The 16,046-nt window shown below is 36.6% G+C and overlaps 1 protein-coding gene across 2 annotated transcripts in view; it reads right to left on the bottom strand.

Annotated features, from left to right (window-relative positions):
- Positions 1-1,970: 1,970 nt before the first annotated feature.
- The window catches only part of LOC110489189 (transforming growth factor-beta-induced protein ig-h3), a 40,318-nt gene continuing 26,242 nt past the window's right edge, over positions 1,971-16,046 (bottom strand). The window contains exons 13-18 of one of the 2 annotated variants that reach the window (XM_090198857.1): positions 15,113-15,243; positions 6,412-6,536; positions 4,773-4,875; positions 4,594-4,652; positions 2,657-2,684; positions 1,971-2,557 (exon numbers count right to left, since the gene is read on the bottom strand). In XM_090198857.1, the coding sequence (XP_090054983.1) occupies positions 2,496-2,557; positions 2,657-2,684; positions 4,594-4,652; positions 4,773-4,875; positions 6,412-6,536; positions 15,113-15,243 (508 nt within the window). In that variant the 3' untranslated portion in view covers positions 1,971-2,495. The remainder of the gene's footprint in view (positions 2,558-2,656; positions 2,685-4,593; positions 4,653-4,772; positions 4,876-6,411; positions 6,537-15,112; positions 15,244-16,046) is intronic. The other variant, XM_090198858.1, reaches the window with a different exon arrangement.

Below are 16,046 nucleotides of genomic sequence, written 5' to 3'. Positions count from 1 at the left end.
AGGGTAACAGCTGTCTTCAGGCATGATAATGTTATGGCTAGGTGTCTCGAAGAAGTGTTTAAAGCCACGGAAACAGGACCAGTAGAGGAATACATGAGGTGAAAGCAGTACTAATACCATGGTGTTTTTAATAGTACCCCACGTGCTCCATGTTACAGGGCTAATAACGGGCGCTAGGCCGACTTCATCATAGTCCGAGAGGGCACAGAATAAATGAAACAGAGGATGAACTTAAACAATGGGCACATTGACATAGAAACCCTATGAACTTGCATGACTTTTGCTTTTAAAATGGTGTGCCAATCTACCATGTCTTGCTGAAACAATATACTGTAGGCTACTAGTAGCAATAAATAACGTAATAAACTACATGACATCCAGCAACAACATTAAGTCTCTACATGTTTGGTAACGAATGTAATAGTAAAGATGTAACAGCAGTATTATTCTCCCGGACGGTCTTCGCTCCATCTATTACCTTGAGCTCTAAGTCTCGTATAGAATCCGAACTCTGACATTCCAGAGAGTTCTAGAATCCGGTGGGAATTCCAGAGCTCTAAAGAGTGCCGTGACCTTTGCCTTCTCCATAATCTGTCTCATAATATTTAGACTTGTTAAATTGTTTCTTGGCATCCAGACCAGTCAGTGGCCTTCAGTTCCTGAGCAGGGCTCCTAGTCAGTGGTCTCTCTGCCCCCTGTAGCTCCAACAGCTTGGTAGTGTCTGCTCGAGAGTGTAAAACACTTTTGGAATGTTTCATTCATTGTTCCGGATCATTTGCCGGGAGACCTGCCAACTGGGAGCTAGCTATTGCATGCATATATCTGTCTCCCCCTCTCTCCCTTACAACACGGCCCTTCCCAGGCGCTCAACCAAGAAACTGGAACTCACAGTAGGGGTTCCTATGTTCTAAATTCTTTACAAAGAACAATTCTTCCTCCCCCCCCAGAGAAAATACATAAACAAACTTCAAATAGTTTTTAAAACTTAACATTAAAGTCAATGTTAGTGAGTGGTGAGTTGAAGGTATCGGTCTTGGATTCAATTATTATTGATATCACATGGGTGAGATTAAACTTTGAAAAATGTCCCAATTCAGTTTTCAGTTCCTGTACAGTGAGGAGTTGACGTTGTTCTACAGATGGACCTGTGTCGGTGGTTTTCAGCAGGAGTTTGTCTTAATTCAAACAAAAGAAAGACATTGTTCTCAGACATTATTGCCCATCTACCATTCCAGTGTTTAATTGCTATATTGTAATTACTTCACCACCATGGCCTATTTACTGCCTTAACTCCCTCATTTTCACTCACTGTATATAGACTTCGTTTTCTTTTGTTCTACTGTATTATTGACTGTATGTTTTGTTTATTCCATGTGTAACTGTGTGTTGTTGTATGTGTCGAACTGCTGTGTTTTATCTTGGCCAGGTCGCAATTGTAAATGAGAACTTGTTCTCAACTAGCCTACCTGGTTAAATAAAGGTGTTCTCAACTAGCCTACCTGGTTAAATAAAGGTGTTCTCAACTAGCCTACCTGGTTAAATAAAGGTGTTCTCAACTAGCCTACCTGGTTAAATAAAGGTGTTCTCAACTAGCCTACCTGGTTAAATAAAGGTGAAATGAAAATAAATAAATAAAACATTGAGTATGGTCCGTCCCAAAGGCCCCCTGTGTCCTATACAGTACACTACCTTTTGACCAGAGCCCCTATGGACCATGGTCAAAAGTAGGACTTTAAACAGGGAATAGGATGCCTTTTTTGATGTAGATAATATAGACAAGTGCCGTGCCAATATCTTGAAACACTTAGGTGTCGTCATGGATAGAACTTGAATAAAATCCCAACAAACTACAAAATGAACATTTAATTTTTTTGGGGATGTGCAGACATTGCTCTTTGGTTTCCACACATAAATATATTGCTACAGTGTGTTACAAATGGAAAGCATGTGACATAACTATGGGTGCATTATTGTTTTCAACAGGTTTAATGGAAGAAAGAAAAAATATCAAAGAGAAGCAGAACTTATTTGCATATGCCCGAATAGCTTTTCCGTTCCAGCCTAAATATGAAAACATACTACATCTGTCATATCAAAACAAAACACAGTATATATTTCTCAAGACAATCCACTCTGCGTTTACATTTAAAAACAGGGTGTGTAACTTGGGTGTAAACATTCAAAACACTTTTCATGAAACTACAGTATACGTAGTCATAGCTAGTCGCTGTGCTTTGGTTGTCCCTTTTTCACATCAAAGAAAATACACAAGTAATTCAATTCTTTGGTCTTTGGTATATGAAAGCAATTATGCAAGATATTCCACTAAAATATACCCCAACTCTGTCTTCATCTAGAGATTGGTTAATATTTACCATCTTCGACAAAATGTGATCCATTACACTTTCTATTTTTTCCCCCAGATAAGAATATATTCCATAAACAAACAGGAACAATCCACTGATTTGTGTTGATGTTTATGTTTTTCTCTTCATTTACTGGATGCGAGTCATCGTTCTGCTGGAGATACTTTTCCTGACCTTCTGGAAGAGATCATCTGAAACAAAAGATCAAAACAACATTTAACACCAGTTCAACAGTAGTTTGTTTTGTGGAATGCACCACACCAGACTGTGAGAGATCCAAGAATATGTACCATTTTTGACTCCGATTCTTGAGTCCGTCTGTGAATAAAGGAATACAACAACATTTACAGTTGAAGTTGGAAGTTTACATACAACTTAGCCAAATACATTTAAACTCAGTTTTTCACAATTCCTGACATTTAATCCTAGTAAAAAATCCCTGTCTTAGGTCAGCTAGGATCACCACTTTATTTTAAGAATGTCAGAATGAAATGTCAAAATAATAGTAGAGAAAATGATTTCTTTCATCACATTCCCAATGGGTCAGAAGTTTACATACAGTCAATTAGTATTTGGTAGTATTGCCTTTAAATTGTTTAACTTGGGGCCTCCCGGGTGACGCAGTGGTTAAGGGCGCTGTACTGCAGCGCCAGCTGTGCCACCAGAGACTCTGGGTTCCGACACATTGGTGCGGCTGGCTTCCGGGTTGGATGGCGCTGTGTTAAGAAGCAGTGCGGCTTGGTTGGGTTGTGTATTGGAGGACGCATGACTTTCACCCTTCGCCTCTCCCGAGCCCGTACGGGAGTTGTAGCAATGAGACAAGATAGTTGCTACTAACAATTGGATACCACGAAAAAGGGGAGAAAAAAGGGGTAAAATTCACACACACACACACAAAAAAATGTTTTGTTTAACTTGGGTCAAAGATTTCAGGTAGCCTTCCACAATAGGCTGGGTGAATTTTGGCCCATTCCTCCTGACAGAGCTGGTGCAACTGAGTCAGGGTTGTAGGCCTCCTTGCTCGCACACCCTTTTTCAGTTTTGCCCACACATTTTCTATAGGATTGAGGTCATGGTTTGTGATGGCCACTGCAATACCTTGACTTTGTTGTCCTTAAGCCATTTTACCACAACTTTGAAGTATACTTGGGGTCATTGTCCATTTGGAAGACCCATTTCGACCAAGCTTTAATTTTCTGACTGATGTCTTGAGATGTTGTTTCAATATATCCACGTAATTTTTCTTCCTCAAATATGCCATCTATTTTGTGAAGTGCACCAGTCCCTCCTGCAGCAAAGCACCCCCACAACATGATGCTGGTTGGGGTGGTGTTCTTCGGCTTGCAAGCCTCCCCCTTGTTCCTCCAAACATAACGATGGTCATTATGGCCAAACAGTTCTATTTTTGTTTCATCAGACCAGAGGACATTTCTCCAAAAAGTACGATGCAAACCATAGTCTGGCTTTTTTATGGCGGTTTTGCAGGAGTGGCTTCTTCCTTGCTGAGCGGCCTTTCAGGTTACGTCGATATTAGACTAGTTTTACTGTGGATATAGATACTTTTGTACCTGTTTCCTCCAGCATATTCACAAGGTCCTTTGCTGTTGTTCTGGGATTGATTTGCACTTTTCGCACCAAAGTACGTTCATCTCTAGGAGACAGAGCGTGTCTCCTTCCTGAGCGGTACGACGACTGCATGGTCCCATGGTGTTTATACTTGCGTACTATTGTTTGTACAGATGAACGTGGTACCTTCAGGCGTTTGGAAATTGCTCCCAAGGATGATCCAGACTTGTGGAGGTCTACAATTTTTTTTCAGAGGTCTTGGCTGATTTCTTTTGATTTTCCCATGATGCCAAGCAAAGAGGCACTGTGTTTGAAGGTAGGCCTTGAAATACATCCACAGGTACACCTCCAATTGACTCAAATTATGTCAATTAGCCTATCAGAATCTTCTAAAGCCCTGACACAATTTTCAGGAATGTTCCAAGCTGTTAAAAGGCACAGTCAACTTATTGTATGTAAACTTCTGACCCACTGGAATTGTGATACAGTGAACTATAAATGAAATAATCTGCTGTAAACAATTGTTAGAAAAATTACTGTCATGCACAAAGTAGATGTCCTAACCGACTTGCCAAAACTATAGTTTGTTAACAAGACATTTGTGGAGCGGTTGAAAAACGAGTTTTAGTGATTCCAACCTAAGTGTCTATAAATGTCTTACTATCATGGAAGAGGCAGTCCTGATGGGGTCATCAGCCTGTTCCCTGTCAACCTTAGGAGCTGGAGGAGAGAGAACAAGACAGGGTTAGAATGACAATTGGAGGATAATACAGTATGCCATATACAGTAATGTGAGATGGTTTATTCAGTATTTATGGACAGTGAAGCGATTGCTCTTACACAGTGGCTTTATGATGGCTCCCACAGCATGGACAACTCCATTGGTGGCCATCAAGTCGGCTTCAACCACTGGGACCTTGTTGATGTACACGGTCTGGTTCCTCTGAAGAAGAAAAAGATACAAGGTGATATAGTATAAGTATAATATATAGTATAAGGTGATACTTAATATTTTCATAACAGGGGTTCATGACAATCAAGTCATGTTGAAAGAATGTACAGTACCAGTCAAAAGTTTAGACAAACCTACTCATTCCAGGGGTTTTCTTTATTTTTTACATTGGCATACACTACAATGTGAGATGGTTTGGGATGACTCGGACCGCAGAGTGAAGGAAAAGCAGCCAACAAGTGCTCAGCATATGTGGGAACTTTTCCAAGACTGTTGGAAAAGCATTCCAGGTGAAGCTGGTTGAGAGAACGCCAAGAGTGTGCAAAGCTGTCATCAAGACAAAGGGCGGCTACTTTTAAGAATCTCAAATATGAAATAGATTTTGATTTGTTTAACACTTTTATGGTTACTACTACATGTGTTATTTCATAGTTTGATGTCTTCACTATTATTCTACAATGTAGAAAATAGTAAAAAATAAAGAAAAACCCTGGAATGAGTAGGTGTGTCCAAACTTCTGACTGGTACTGTATATCAATACATTGTGCACAATGTAAATTATGTAAGTCATAGAAGTACACAATGAAAAAAGTAGCATTTTCTCCACTGAAAACAAAATCTTAAATAGTAGACTGGTTTCATAAACTGGTAGTACATGTTATACTGGTAGTACATGTTAATACTGGTAGTACTGGTAGTACTGGTAGTACATGTTAATACTGATAGTACTGGTAGTACATGTTAATACTGATAGTACATGTTAATACTGGTAGTACATGTTAGTACTGGTAGTACATGTTAATACTGGTAGTTCATGTTAATACTGGTAGTACATGTTAATACTGGTAGTACATGTTAGTACTGGTAGTTCATGTTATACTGGTAATACTGGTAGTACATGTTAATACTGGTAGTACATGTTAATACTGGTAGTACATGTTAATACTGGTAGTACATGTTCATACTGATAGTACACGTTAATACTGGTAGTACATGTTAATACTGGTAGTATATGTTAATACTGGTAGTACATGTTAATACTGGTAGTTCATGTTAATACTGGTAATACTGGTAGTACATGTTAATACTGGTGGTACACATGTTAGTACTGGTAGTACATGTTAGTAATCTTATTACATGTTAATACATGTTATAGCAGTACTAACATGTACTACCAGTATATGTTAGTAGCCTTTCAGTTCAGATCATGTTAGTACATGTTCATATTGTTATTACATGTTAGTACTGGTAGAACTGGTGGTACACATGTTAGTAGTATCAATATCAAACATTGTGTTGCAGGATCAAATTGTTCCAGGATCGTGTGTTCTAGAATCGTGTGTTCCAGGATCGTGTGTTCTAGAATCGTGTGTTCCAGGATCGTGTGTTCCAGGATCGTGTGTTCCAGGATCGTGTGTTCCGGGATTGTGTGTTTTAGGATCGCGTGTTCTAGGATTGTGTGTTCCAGGATCGTGCGTTCCAGGATCGTGTGTTCCAGGATCAAACAGTCATGAGGGCCTACTGTACCATGTTCAGCTCCAGCTTGTCTCCCTGCAGAGGCTTCAGTCTGGTATGGGAGCCCACTCCTCCACTGACCAGAATCTCCTTAGCCATGTGGTACTTCAAAACACTGGGCAGCTCCTGGGGGTTGCCTAGACAACAAGCTGATATTAGAACACCTACCAGATCATGTTGTATCTCTATGGTCTAGACGTTTACAAACAGAGGAAACTGAGGAACACTGCTGAGGAATGAATGCTTAAAAAGTGAAAAGGAATTGGTTGTGCAACATGGAACTGATGAGTTAAGGTACTTTGTATAACTTTAGCATTACAGCTACATTCTCAAGTCATTCAACATGAAGTCATTGAACATGATGCCATTCAACATGAAGTCATTGAACATGATGCCATTCAACATGATGTCATTGAACATGAAGTCATTGAACATGAAGTCATTGAACATGAAGTCATTGAACATGAAGTCATTCAACAAGTCATTGAACATGAAGTCATTGAACATGAAGTCATTGAACATGAAGTCATTGAACATGAAGTCATTGAACATGAAGTCATTCAACAAGTCATTGAACATGAAGTCATTGAACATGAAGTCATTCAACATGAAGTCATTCAACATGAAGTCATTCAACATGAAGTCATTGAACATGTCATTCAACATGTCATTGAACATGAAGTCATTGAACATGAAGTCATTCAACAAGTCATTCAACATGAAGTCATTGAACATGAAGTCATTCAACATGAAGTCATTGAACATGAAGTCATTCAACATGTCATTGAACATGAAATCATTGAACATGAAGTCATTGAACATGAAGTCATTCAACATGAAGTCATTCAACATGATGTCATTCAACATGATGTCATTCAACATGAAGTCATTGAACATGAAGTCATTCAACAAGTCATTGAACATGAAGTCATTGAACATGAAGTCATTCAACAAGTCATTGAACATGAAGTCATTCAACATGAAGTCATTCAACATGATGTCATTGAACATGAAGTCATTGAACATGATGTCATTCAACATGATGTCATTCAACATGATGTCATTCAACATGAAGTCATTGAACATGAAGTCATTGAACATGATGTCATTCAACATGAAGTCATTCAACAAGTCATTCAACATGAAGTCATTCAACATGAAGTCATTGAACATGAAGTTATTCAACATGAAGTCATTCAACAAGTCATTCAACATGATGTCATTCAACATGATGTCATTCAACATGATGTCATTCAACATGAAGTCATTCAACAAGTCATTCAACATGAAGTCATTGAACAAGTCATTCAACAAGTCATTCAACATGATGTCATTGAACATGAAGTCATTCAACATGAAGTCATTCAACATGATGTCATTCAACATGATGTCATTCAACAAGTCATTCAACATGAAGTCATTCAACATGAAGTCATTCAACAAGTCATTCAACATGAAGTCATTCAACATGAAGTCATTGAACAAGTCATTCAACATGAAGTCATTCAACATGAAGTCATTCAACATGAAGTCATTCAACATGATGTCATTCAACATGAAGTCATTGAACATGAAGTCATTGAACATGAAGTCATTCAACATGAAGTCATTCAACATGAAGTCATTCAACATGAAGTCATTGAACATGAAGTCATTCAAAAAGTCATTGAACATGAAGTCATTGAACATGAAGTCATTCACCATGAAGTCATTCAACATGATGTCATTGAACATGAAGTCATTCAACATGATGTAATTGAACATGAAGTCATTCAACATGAAGTCATTGAACATGATGTCATTCAACATGATGTCATTGAACATGAAGTCATTCAAAAAGTCATTGAACATGAAGTCATTGAACATGAAGTCATTCAACATGAAGTCATTCACCATGAAGTCATTCAACATGATGTCATTGAACATGAAGTCATTGAACATGAAGTCATTGAACATGAAGTCATTGAACATGAAGTCATTGAACATGAAGTCATTGAACATGAAGTCATTCAACATGAAGTCATTGAACATGAAGTCATTCAACATGAAGTCATTCAACATGATGTCATTGAACATGAAGTCATTCAACAAGTCATTGAACATGAAGTCATTGAACATGAAGTCATTGAACATGTCATTCAACATGTCATTGAACATGAAGTCATTGAACATGAAGTCATTCAACATGATGTCATTGAACATGAAGTCATTCAACATGATGTCATTGAACATGAAGTCATTCAACATGATGTCATTCAACATGAAGTCATTCAACATGATGTCATTCAACATGATGTCATTCAACATGAAGTCATTCAACATGAAGTCATTCAACATGAAGTCATTGAACATGAAGTCATTCAACATGAAGTCATTCAACATGATGTCATTCAACATGATGTCATTCAACAAGTCATTCAACATGAAGTCATTCAACATGAAGTCATTGAACAAGTCATTCAACATGAAGTCATTCAACATGAAGTCATTCAACATGAAGTCATTCAACATGATGTCATTCAACATGAAGTCATTGAACATGAAGTCATTCAACATGAAGTCATTCAACATGAAGTCATTCAACATGAAGTCATTCAACATGATGTCATTGAACATGAAGTCATTCAAAAAGTCATTGAACATGAAGTCATTGAACATGAAGTCATTCAACATGAAGTCATTCACCATGAAGTCATTCAACATGATGTCATTGAACATGAAGTCATTGAACATGAAGTCATTGAACATGAAGTCATTGAACATGAAGTCATTCAACATGAAGTCATTCAACATGAAGTCATTCAACATGATGTCATTGAACATGAAGTCATTCAACAAGTCATTGAACATGAAGTCATTGAACATGAAGTCATTGAACATGTCATTGAACATGTCATTGAACATGAAGTCATTGAACATGAAGTCATTGAACATGAAGTCATTCAACATGATGTCATTGAACATGAAGTCATTCAACATGATGTCATTGAACATGAAGTCATTCAACATGATGTCATTCAACATGAAGTCATTGAACATGAAGTCATTGAACATGAAGTCATTCAACAAGTCATTGAACATGATGTCATTGAACATGAAGTCATTCAACATGATGTCATTGAACATGAAGTCATTCAACATGATGTCATTCAACATGATGTCATTGAACATGAAGTCATTCAACATGATGTCATTCAACATGAAGTCATTGAACATGAAGTCATTCAACATGAAGTCATTGAACATGAAGTCATTGAACATGAAGTCATTGAACATGGTCATTGAACATGAAGTCATTGAACATGAAGTCATTGAACATGAAGTCATTCAACATGAAGTCATTGAACATGAAGTCATTGAACATGAAGTCATTGAACATGAAGTCATTGAACATGATGTCATTGAACATGAAGTCATTCAACATGATGTCATTGAACATGAAGTCATTCAACATGAAGTCATTCAACATGATGTCATTGAACATGAAGTCATTCAACATGATGTCATTCAACATGAAGTCATTCAACATGATGGCATTCAACATGATGTCATTGAACATGAAGTCATTCAACATGATGTCATTGAACATGAAGTCATTGAACATGTCATTCAACATGTCATTGAACATGAAGTCATTGAACATGAAGTCATTCAACAAGTCATTCAACATGAAGTCATTGAACATGAAGTCATTCAACATGAAGTCATTGAACATGAAGTCATTCAACATGTCATTGAACATGAAATCATTGAACATGAAGTCATTGAACATGAAGTCATTCAACATGAAGTCATTCAACATGATGTCATTCAACATGATGTCATTCAACATTAAGTCATTGAACATGAAGTCATTCAACAAGTCATTGAACATGAAGTCATTGAACATGAAGTCATTCAACAAGTCATTGAACATGAAGTCATTCAACATGAAGTCATTCAACATGATGTCATTGAACATGAAGTCATTGAACATGATGTCATTCAACATGATGTCATTCAACATGATGTCATTCAACATGAAGTCATTGAACATGAAGTCATTGAACATGAAGTCATTCAACATGAAGTCATTCAACAAGTCATTCAACATGAAGTCATTCAACATGAAGTCATTGAACATGAAGTTATTCAACATGAAGTCATTCAACAAGTCATTCAACATGATGTCATTCAACATGATGTCATTCAACATGATGTCATTCAACATGAAGTCATTCAACAAGTCATTCAACATGAAGTCATTGAACAAGTCATTCAACAAGTCATTCAACATGATGTCATTGAACATGAAGTCATTCAACATGAAGTCATTCAACATGATGTCATTCAACATGATGTCATTCAACAAGTCATTCAACATGAAGTCATTCAACATGAAGTCATTGAACAAGTCATTCAACATGAAGTCATTCAACATGAAGTCATTCAACATGAAGTCATTCAACATGATGTCATTCAACATGAAGTCATTGAACATGAAGTCATTCAACATGAAGTCATTCAACATGAAGTCATTCAACATGAAGTCATTCAACATGATGTCATTGAACATGAAGTCATTCAACAAGTCATTGAACATGAAGTCATTCAACATGAAGTCATTCAACATGATGTCATTGAACATGAAGTCATTGAACATGATGTCATTCAACATGATGTCATTCAACATGATGTCATTCAACATGATGTCATTCAACATGAAGTCATTGAACATGAAGTCATTGAACATGAAGTCATTCAACATGAAGTCATTCAACAAGTCATTCAACATGAAGTCATTCAACATGAAGTCATTGAACATGAAGTTATTCAACATGAAGTCATTCAACAAGTCATTCAACATGATGTCATTCAACATGATGTCATTCAACATGATGTCATTCAACATGAAGTCATTCAACAAGTCATTCAACATGAAGTCATTGAACAAGTCATTCAACAAGTCATTCAACATGATGTCATTGAACATGAAGTCATTCAACATGAAGTCATTCAACATGATGTCATTCAACATGATGTCATTCAACAAGTCATTCAACATGAAGTCATTCAACATGAAGTCATTGAACAAGTCATTCAACATGAAGTCATTCAACATGAAGTCATTCAACATGAAGTCATTCAACATGATGTCATTCAACATGAAGTCATTGAACATGAAGTCATTCAACATGAAGTCATTCAACATGAAGTCATTCAACATGATGTCATTGAACATGAAGTCATTCAACAAGTCATTGAACATGAAGTCATTCAACATGAAGTCATTCAACATGATGTCATTGAACATGAAGTCATTGAACATGATGTCATTCAACATGATGTCATTCAACATGATGTCATTCAACATGATGTCATTCAACATGAAGTCATTGAACATGAAGTCATTGAACATGAAGTCATTCAACATGAAGTCATTCAACAAGTCATTCAACATGAAGTCATTCAACATGAAGTCATTGAACATGAAGTTATTCAACATGAAGTCATTCAACAAGTCATTCAACATGATGTCATTCAACATGATGTCATTCAACATGATGTCATTCAACATGAAGTCATTCAACAAGTCATTCAACATGAAGTCATTGAACAAGTCATTCAACAAGTCATTCAACATGATGTCATTGAACATGAAGTCATTCAACATGAAGTCATTCAACATGATGTCATTCAACATGATGTCATTCAACAAGTCATTCAACATGAAGTCATTCAACATGAAGTCATTGAACAAGTCATTCAACATGAAGTCATTCAACATGAAGTCATTCAACATGAAGTCATTCAACATGATGTCATTCAACATGAAGTCATTGAACATGAAGTCATTCAACATGAAGTCATTCAACATGAAGTCATTCAACATGAAGTCATTCAACATGAAGTCATTCAACATGATGTCATTGAACATGAAGTCATTCAAAAAGTCATTGAACATGAAGTCATTGAACATGAAGTCATTCAACATGAAGTCATTCACCATGAAGTCATTCAACATGATGTCATTGAACATGAAGTCATTGAACATGAAGTCATTGAACATGAAGTCATTCAACATGAAGTCATTCAACATGAAGTCATTCAACATGATGTCATTGAACATGAAGTCATTCAACAAGTCATTGAACATGAAGTCATTGAACATGAAGTCATTGAACATGTCATTCAACATGTCATTGAACATGAAGTCATTGAACATGAAGTCATTGAACATGAAGTCATTCAACATGATGTCATTGAACATGAAGTCATTCAACATGATGTCATTGAACATGAAGTCATTCAACATGATGTCATTCAACATGAAGTCATTCAACATGATGTCATTCAACATGATGTCATTCAACATGAAGTCATTGAACATGAAGTCATTGAACATGAAGTCATTCAACAAGTCATTGAACATGATGTCATTGAACATGAAGTCATTCAACATGATGTCATTGAACATGAAGTCATTCAACATGATGTCATTCAACATGATGTCATTGAACATGAAGTCATTCAACATGATGTCATTCAACATGAAGTCATTGAACATGAAGTCATTCAACATGAAGTCATTCAACATGAAGTCATTGAACATGAAGTCATTGAACATGAAGTCATTCAACATGAAGTCATTCAACATGAAGTCATTGAACATGAAGTCATTGAACATGAAGTCATTGAACATGAAGTCATTGAACATGAAGTCATTGAACATGATGTCATTGAACATGAAGTCATTCAACATGATGTCATTGAACATGAAGTCATTCAACATGAAGTCATTCAACATGATGTCATTGAACATGAAGTCATTCAACATGATGTCATTCAACATGAAGTCATTCAACATGTCATTCAACATGATGTCATTGAACATGAAGTCATTCAACATGATGTCATTCAACATGAAGTCATTCAACATGAAGTCATTGAACATGAAGTCATTGAACATGAAGTCATTGAACATGAAGTCATTCAACAAGTCATTGAACATGAAGTCATTGAACATGAAGTCATTGAACATGAAGTCATTGAACATGAAGTCATTGAACATGAAGTCATTCAACATGAAGTCATTCAACATGAAGTCATTCAACATGAAGTCATTCAACATGATTCTATTTGTCTAAACGTGTCCTGCTCATCTAAACAGTTGTTGATGCAAAACAGTTAGGCAATCATTAACAAACAGCCGTGTTTATTCATTACACATTATTTTATATACCCAAAAAACAGTCATTGTAGCTGCAGTATACTGTAGGTAGGTCATACTGTAACTGAACAACTGGCTCCAGTTAACCACAGCTGTTTGGCATTCATACGTGTGCTAGCATCCAAGATGTATTCTACCATGTCATCATTTCCTGAGTGTAGATAGGTTATTAGGTTCATTCAAACAGTTCTGTCTGTCTGCCGAACATATTTTCACTGTGGGACAAATCAGATTGTCCTTAGGTATCATTGATTTTTCTTCGCTGGAAAAGTACAGTGTTTTGCAAAGCAAGTCATGTGAAACCTGTTCACAGTTTGGTTGTTTGTAAGGCAGGATGCCAGTCACCCAAATACACTACATAAATTATATACACTACACACATATGACATACACTACACACATATGACATACACTACACATGACATACACTACACATGACATACACTACATATGACATACACTACATAAATTATATACACTACATATATGACATAAATTATATACACTACATATGACATACACTACATATGACATACACTACATATGACATACACTACATATGACATACACTACATATGACATACACTACACATATGACATACACTACACATATGACATACACTACATAAATTATATACACTATATATGACATACACTACATATGACATACACTACACATATGACATACACTACACATATGACATACACTACATATGACATACACTACATATGACATACACTACATATGACATACACTACATATGACATACACTACACATGACATACACTACATATGACATACACTACATATGACATACACTACATAAATTATATACACTACATATGACAAATTATATACACTACATATGACATACACTACATATGACATACACTACACAAATTATATACACTATATATGACATACACTACATATGACATACACTACACATGACATACACTACACATGACATACACTACACATGACATACACTACACATGACATACACTACACATGACATACACTACATAAATTATATACACTACACATATGACATACACTACACATATGGCATACACTACATAAATTATATACACTACACATATGACACACACTACATATATGACATACACTACATATATGACATAAATTATATACACTACACATATGACATACACTACACATATGACATACACTACATATATGACATACACTACACATATGACATACACTACATATATAACATAAATTATATACACTACATATATGACATACCCCACACATATGACATACCCTACACATATGACATACCCTACACATATGACATACCCTACATATATGACACACACTACATACACAACATACATGTGATAGAACACATATGGCGGAGAGGTATCTGTTATAATTCTCCTAGTCTTACATACCAGACCTCAACCCTGTATTCTCGTTTGAGACTGGCTTTGTTCTAGAAAAACTAGAATGTCTGGAGCCAGGGCTGTCCTTACCCATGAGTTTGTTGAGGTCAGCCTTTGGCAAGGCGCTGAAGGCATCGTTGGTGGGAGCGAACACGGTATGGGGACCGGCCTGGTTCATCAGCTCTGTCAAGCCAGCCGTCTGGATGGCACCGACCAACAGACTGGAAAAAAGAAGGGAACACACACTCAGAAAGACCACCCTCAGAGCAACAGAGAAGACTTGACAACTGACTGATTTCCAACACACACAGTTTGCTAAAAAAAAATCTTCAGAGGAAAAAAAAGAGGACTTCAGTTGACTATTGGGAAAGTTTTTACCACATCGAAGAGTTGTGGTTTCTGATGTGCCAAATATACCAAACATGTATCAGTTGAATCATGGCAGAACAGAACAGATCAATGGTAGTGAAAACACACAGAGTAAACGGAAAAGAACCAGGACTCTGAACGTGGGTGGAAATGAAACAGCATATTGCCTTTTGAGCCTTTCAGTTCTGGAAAAACCATTAAGACGCTTGGAGGCCTATAGCTACAGGAGAAGAACACACGCTGTGCTACGTAGGTGTCACGTTCTGACCTTTATTTCCTTTGTTTTGTATTTTATTTAGTATGGTCAGGGCGTGAGTTGGGTGGGCAGTCTATGTTTGTTTTTCTAGGTTTTGGGTATTTCTATGTTTCGGCCTAGTATGGTTCTCAATCAGAGGCAGGTGTCATTAGTTGTCTCTGATTGAGAATCATACTTAGGTAGCCTGGGTTTCACTGTGTGTTTGTGGGTGATTGTTCCCGTCTCTGTGTTTGCACCAGATAGGACTGTTTAGGTTTTCACTTTTCTTGTTTTGTTTAGTCTGTTCATGTATAGTTGTCTTTATTAAAAACATGAATAATCACCACGCTGCATTTTGGTCCGCTTCTCCTTCACCACAGGAAACCCATTACAGTAGGCAGAAGCTACACTGTTAAAATG

The sequence above is a fragment of the Oncorhynchus mykiss genome, chromosome 14, assembly GCF_057628025.1.
Source record: "Oncorhynchus mykiss isolate SJ-2025 chromosome 14, ASM5762802v1, whole genome shotgun sequence".
Taxonomy (NCBI): domain Eukaryota; kingdom Metazoa; phylum Chordata; class Actinopteri; order Salmoniformes; family Salmonidae; genus Oncorhynchus; species Oncorhynchus mykiss.
The sequence above is the reverse complement of the archived record's forward strand: the minus strand, read 5'-3'. Positions and strand labels throughout refer to the sequence as shown.